General features: G+C 44.8%; 1 protein-coding gene across 1 annotated transcript; it reads left to right on the plus strand.

The window, feature by feature from the left end:
- Positions 1–547: 547 nt before the first annotated feature.
- On the plus strand, positions 548–6,189 carry B2M (beta-2-microglobulin). The gene is made up of 4 exons (XM_080808209.1): positions 548–739; positions 3,859–4,134; positions 4,687–4,714; positions 5,715–6,189. Exons 1-3 carry the CDS (start codon positions 673–675, stop codon positions 4,698–4,700), a joined length of 357 nt encoding a protein of 118 aa, XP_080664335.1. The 5' UTR covers positions 548–672; the 3' UTR covers positions 4,701–4,714; positions 5,715–6,189.
- Positions 6,190–6,505: the final 316 nt, after the last annotated feature.

Raw genomic sequence — 6,505 nt, forward strand, 5'->3', positions numbered from 1 at the left:
GAAGAATTTCTTGGCACAGGGGTTTATTTACAAAAAGAAACTTTTGCCTGAAGGAATGCAGGAGGCAAGAAGGTCCTTGTCCACTTTGTACAGTTCTCTGAGTAGTCCTCAGGAGGCCTTGAGGTTTCTGGACTATTTTTCTTGCCCAAAGAGTCCGGAACCCTGGGTCATAATTATTAATCAGAGTCCTTATTCTGCCCCGCACCATTCGTCCTTTGTCTACTCTCTTAATCTTTCAGGGTTTGAGTTTTCTCGAATGAAAACCCCAGGTTCTAAGGTCCCACCTGGCTGGGACACAGTAAGCAAGTTATTCTGAGGCTGGATGGTTCTCAAAGAGAGGGCGCAGGACCAACGTAGGTCCAGCCCGGGTTCTATGATAGCAGGCCCTCTACCCAGGCTCTGGCGCGCACCCAAGTCGCAGCGCGCGGGTCTATAGACAGCAAAACCCCTCGGTCCAACCCACGTCTTCTTGGGCATCACGAGCCCTTATAGGAAAATGAAACTGAAAACGGGAAAGTCCCTCTTTCTAACCTGCCCCGGCCTCGAGCGCTCGGAGACGAGTGACGGCTCCCGCCAGAAGGGTTCTGATTGGCGGTGCTCGAGAGTACTATAAGTGGAGGCGCCCGGCGGGCGGGCCACTTTTCGTCCCGCGCTGCTCCTACTCGGGTGGCGATGGCGCCTCTCTTGACGTTGGTCTTCGTCGGGCTGCTCTCTCTGTCCGGCCTGCACGCCGTCCAACGTGAGTGTCCCCTCTTGCCCAAGCCCTTCTCCTGTGCTCCAATCTTTTTGGCATTCTCGGCGTTAACTCTGTAACTGACCCACGCCTCCTCCTCCCTAGTTCTTCTGCCCGACCTGGGGGCTAGCTGCGGGCTTGGTCTGCGGGTGGGGAAGCGGTGGGGTGGCCGGCGAGTTGGGGTGGGGGGTGCGAGCTCTTCTTCGGGAGAGGGGGGTGCGGGAGGCCTCCGGCATGTGCGTGCCGGGTGGGGCAGGACAAAGTTTCGGGGGTGATGACAGACTTCGGAGCGGCCGAGTTGGGGGAGGGTTTCTCTTCCGCGGAACCTCTAGCTTGCCGGGTGCAGCGGTCTGCCTGGGAGGGCGGTCCCGAAAGCGCGGAGTCGCGGGCTGTGAAAAGGTGCGGACATCAGTCTTTGCGGGAGGCACCGCGCGGGTCCATCAGTCCGCTGCAGCTGCTCCGTTCCGATCCCGGGGGCTTCGGGGCTTCCTCCGTAACGCCCGGCGGGTTGCCGGCCCCACAAATATGCGGCGAAACCGTGGGGGAGGAATCCACACGTGGAGTTTGTAGAATGCTTAGAGGTGTTACAGAGCGCTTTGATACCATTAATTCACTTGTTCCCGTTCCTTGTCGCTTTTAATAATCATAAGAGCTAGTCTTTATTGATAAGGGGCGTGCTGGGGACGTTGTGTGCTCTGTGCCATCTGATTCTGAGATGAGCCTACGATGTAAATGCAATGGTTAATATCACCGGCATTTCATATGTAAGGAAACTGAGACATCAAGAGTTTAAGTAACTTAATCAACACAACACGGGGGAGAAATGGCAGACAGTCTAACGGGAGCAGAGCTTTTTGTGGGGCTGTGCGCCCTTTGGCTGCAAACTCTGCGGTTTTTCAGTACCTCCTCGTCACCTTCGGGTGTGAGATTCTTGCCAGCAAGCTGGAGAGTCTGGGGCCCCTGTTTTTCTTCACAGAGGGCTTCCTCTTTGGCTCCTTGCTTGGTTCTTCCCAAGATGAACTAAGCTTCTACTTTCTGTTTTGAAAAAGCGAAGGTTTACCAGTCAGGAAGACTGTAAAGCCAGTGATAAGGGTAATCAACATGGTTACCCAGAGTGTCAGGGACGCTCTAGATCTTGAGCACGTTCTAAATAACTCGCAGTATACCAGAACCCTCATATTTTCCCCTCACAAAAGCTTCTGTGAAGCGGGGGTTTTGGATCATGAAAAGAAGGTATTTATAGTCTATTTACAAAATAAAGCACAAATAAAATTATTGATATTTGGTGACGACCACAGAAATAATTTTAAAAACAACAAACTGACATTAAAAGAAAAATCTTACTTTGAAAGTTCGCAAAGTAGGACATACCATGAATAGATCATTTCTAGAAGATACTCTGGAGGGGCACCTGGGTGGCTCCGTCGATTAAGTGTCTGCCTTTGACTGGGGTCATGATTTGCGGGTCCTGGAATTGGATCCTGGGTTGGGCACTCTGTTCTGCAAGGAGTCGGCTTCTCCCTCTATGCTCTCCCTCTCTCTTTTTCTCTTTCTCAAAAAAATAAATAAAAATCTTAAAAGATACTCAAGAAATGGGTAATGATTGCCTCTGGGGGTCTATTTTTTGCTCTGTCTCTTGTGTGGGTTTTGTTTCACTGTGGACATAAATTGATGTTTCCGTTAAGCTTCAGAAACTCAACTAACTGTTCCAAAGTCATAGAACCAGTAAGTGGCTGAGTCGAGATTCAAACCCAGGCCTTGTCTGATACTTGTCCTCCTCTTAGAAGAGGTTATTGTGATGTTTTTGCAGAACCCTGCCTGGCTCCCTCAAAGAGAGAATTCTAGGCCTGATGAACCTTTGTTCTGACTCTTGTGGCATTTATTATGTTCTAATTATTAGAAGTTCTGATACAAAGAGCTTTCTGATTTGTCTTCATTTTTAACTTTATGGAAAAAAAAAAAATCAGGGCTTCATTGGGATCCCCAGGCTAGCTCCTGGTGGGGCTGGTGACCTTTCCTTTAATGACCGGTTGTTTCTAGACAGATAAACCTGGTCAGAGCAGCCTGGTACTGCTCCTCCCTACCACCTCCTGGACACAGAGGAGTTTCCCTTTAGTAACCATATACACTGGATATACTTATATTTAAAAGTGCATTATATACATATATTGGTGTCAAGCTGTACATTTAGTGGCAGTAACACTTCTCTTCACTGGATGAAAAATATGGAAATGGTCTAGTTATGCATCCCATTTTGGAAACGACTGTTCTATAGCACTAACATATTCCCAGTGTGGCTAGTTACAGCAGTCACTTGAGGGTGCTAATTAAAAATGCAAATCCCACTCTTGCACACATTATTCCACTTGGTCATGGTGGAGAGTATGTCCTTTTTCATTTGCCACAGTCCTCACCCTTTCCTATTTTTCTTACCCAGCCCAATTCACTCATTTATGGTATTTCTGGCTTCTGTATGCATTTAAGTTTTGTTTGAGGTAATAATAATAATAACAATATCTGCCAATTACAGAGCAGCTGCTGTGTGCAAGGCACTATACTAGACACAATACATATTGAGAACTTAGATGGGTGTGGATCTAGGCAGGAGCAGGGACCAAAAAGGAAAGGAGCAAACATTAAAAAAAGAAAAAAAAAAGATGGCATGAAATAAGGTGCAAAAACATAAGTTTTTTGATGTGGCTATTATGAAGAGTGTGTGAAATGAGAAATGAAGTTTGAAAAGTAGATTGGGGCCACATCACGAGGACTCTTGAGAATGTGGGGGGGAATTATATGGGTGCTAAAGAAGCCATCAAAAGTTCTTGAGAGTCTCCACAAAAAGGTGCTTAAAGATTTAGCACAAACTCCAGTGACAGAAGATGATACTACTAGAAATCTGCTAGGAGAAAACCAAAAAGCCACCAGTAGAGGAATTAATGTGGGAAAGATACTAAGTCGGAAGCAGCCTTTTGGAAAAGTGGAAGCTCATTTGGCCAGAGTAGAAATGGGATTGGGAGAAATCAATAATAAAATTTAAACATTTGTTGCCTGAGATAGCTTTAGACCAAGGTAGTCCAAGTGAAATATTCTACAATTTTCATTTGTCTTTCTCTCACGTCCCTCAGATGCTCCAAAAATTCAGGTTTACTCACGGCACCCGGCAGAGAATGGAAAGCCAAATTTCCTGAACTGCTATGTGTCAGGATTCCACCCACCAGAAATTGAAATCGAACTGCTGAAGAATGGAGTGAAGATGAATGCAGAACAGTCAGACCTGTCTTTCAGCAAGGACTGGACTTTCTATCTTCTGGTCCACACTGAATTCACTCCCAATGGACAGGATGAATTTAGCTGCCGTGTGAAGCATGTTACTCTCGAAAAGCCCCAGGTCGTTAAGTGGGGTAAGTTTTTAAGTTCTTTCCTTAGCTACTGACATTTGTAGCTGTGAATAGGCACAGCTTAAAGCCTCTTTGATATAAAAAAAAAAATCTGCATACTGGGATTGACAGGGAACATTATTTAAAGCTCTGATAAGTGGCACCTTTTGAAGATACCTCTGCACAGCCCAGTGCCCAAAACAGTAGTTTCCCTGCAGCAAAAAGAGGGAGAAGCAGCAGCTGGCACCTGCACAAATGCACACGAACTCCCAATGTTTCTTCCCTCCTGACCTCCTTGGACCTTCCTGACAGCCTTGTGGATACTTTGAACCACCAAAGCTCTCCAGAAGGCACAGGCCTTCGTCTACAGACCCTGCTGTCCTAGCGTCCTACCCAGTAGTCCCTGGCTGGGTTGGGAGCTGAGGCTAGTAGGCAAGGTTGGGCCCTACTTACTGGGTATTCATGGTTAGGGGCAGCAGGCTATCCTGCCAGACTTATTTATAAACAGTTCTAGACATTTGTTAATAGTATTTTAAAAGTAAAACTTTCTTTCTTTCTCCGTTTTCTTTTTCATAGAGCGAGACAACTAACCAGCATCATGGAGGTAGGTTTCTAACCTTAAGAAAATATTTTTCTTGTTTCACAGTCCTGGGTACTATTTACAGACAGCTCTGTAGGATAACCCTCATTATAGGGAAGATCTTAATCAGGGTAGCATTTCAGCAGGTAGGAAAGAATCCTATAAGGAATACATTTTCTTTCCTGTGGAGTGGCATGAGAAAGGTGTGTAGCCCCAGTCTAATGCTACCAGTGGCCCTCCAAACAAAATCAGAGGAGCTGTTGGAGTGCTATAACAGGATAGAAGCAGCTAGTTACCCACACCACCTGCAAGAATTTGATCTTTCTTCTTCTGTTTCTACGGTGGGCATCTCTGGGCCTTCAGAAATGAACTGTTCTCTTCCTTTGCATAGCAGTTGCTTTATTATTCAGCCTAAAGAGAGAAGTGACGTCGTTTTGCAGATTCCCTGTTCCCTTAGTCTGTTGTTCAGCCTTAGTGTGTGGGCACTGTGTTTGCCTTCTAGAAGCTCCCAGTCCAACAGAGTAGAGAAGTGGAAAACGCAGTGTAAAGATACTATAATACGTGTAGCTACAAAAACTTCTAGCATTGTGAAAGTGGGAGGAACTGGACTTGTCTGCATTGCTGGAGTCCAGAGGTCAAAATCCAGCTTTGCATGAAATTCATCTCCATGGGGTACCATGGTACTGAAAACCTATTCAAATTTCCTGTTACCTCCCAGCACAGGGAAGTTAATTTGAGAAAGCATCAGAGAGGTTGGATGACCTGCCTGGAGTCACGCAGTTACTAAATGGGACAGCAGGGATCCAAACTCTTATACAAGCATTCTTTCCTATAAGGATGTGGGAGAACCAATGTGATAAATTAATGGGGTATGCTCTTTGTAATGGGTTTGGAAAATTGTCTGCAGCTGTTTCTTTTACAAACAATGATTTACATAGAAGAAGTCGGACAAATTTGGTGGTGTGATCTATAATCTCGATAAAATAAATGTATTTGCTAACAAATCTATTTTCTTTTTTTCCAGGTTTGAAGATTGTGCTTATAGATTGCGTTAATTCCAAATGCTGTGTTCTTTTTAATGCTGATATGCTTTCATGCTTTATGCATATAAATCATAGTTATATTGACGATGATACAAATATAATCTACTTGTTAATTCTACATTGATCATTCTGTTGCTATATTTGACCTGTCTACGCAAGTAGCTGTAGTTGTGGTGCTGGAAAATCTGGGAAAGAATTCTCATGGTCAGAACTGAATTGTTCAGTCTATTCACACAAAAGATAGTTATGCATGTTTAGAGTTAATTTCCAATTTGCATACTTTGTTTAGAATTTGGGGGAAATTTTTTGAAAGATAACTTCTAAGTTACTGGAAATTTGTTATAGTGGATAAGACACTGTCATAAAATTCTTACCTCTTACATCAGAGACATTGTTGTACACGATTTGACTTAATGTTAATTTTGTTTCAATAATTAAAACAATGGTAAAACTTGATGTGTTCAGTTTTTTATACATCTGTCCCTCTCTTGCCCTGCCCCCTTTTTAAAAGATTTTATTTATTTGAGAGAGAGAGAGAGAACACAAACAGGGGAAGGGGCAAAGGGAGAGGGAGAAGCAGACTTCTTGCTGAGCAGGGAGCCCCCTGCAGGGCTCAGTCCTAGGACCATGGGATCATGACCTGAGCTGAAAGCAGGCGCTTAACCTACTGAGCCACCCAGGTGCCCCTCTGACTCTTTGTTATCAAACAGGAAAACAGTCTTGAAGTGTCACTTGGGAAAAAAGTGTAAACCCCTGTTTTTTGGGCTTGACT

This window comes from Martes martes, assembly GCF_963455335.1.
Source record: "Martes martes genome assembly, chromosome: 7".
Classification (NCBI taxonomy): Eukaryota; Metazoa; Chordata; class Mammalia; order Carnivora; family Mustelidae; genus Martes; species Martes martes.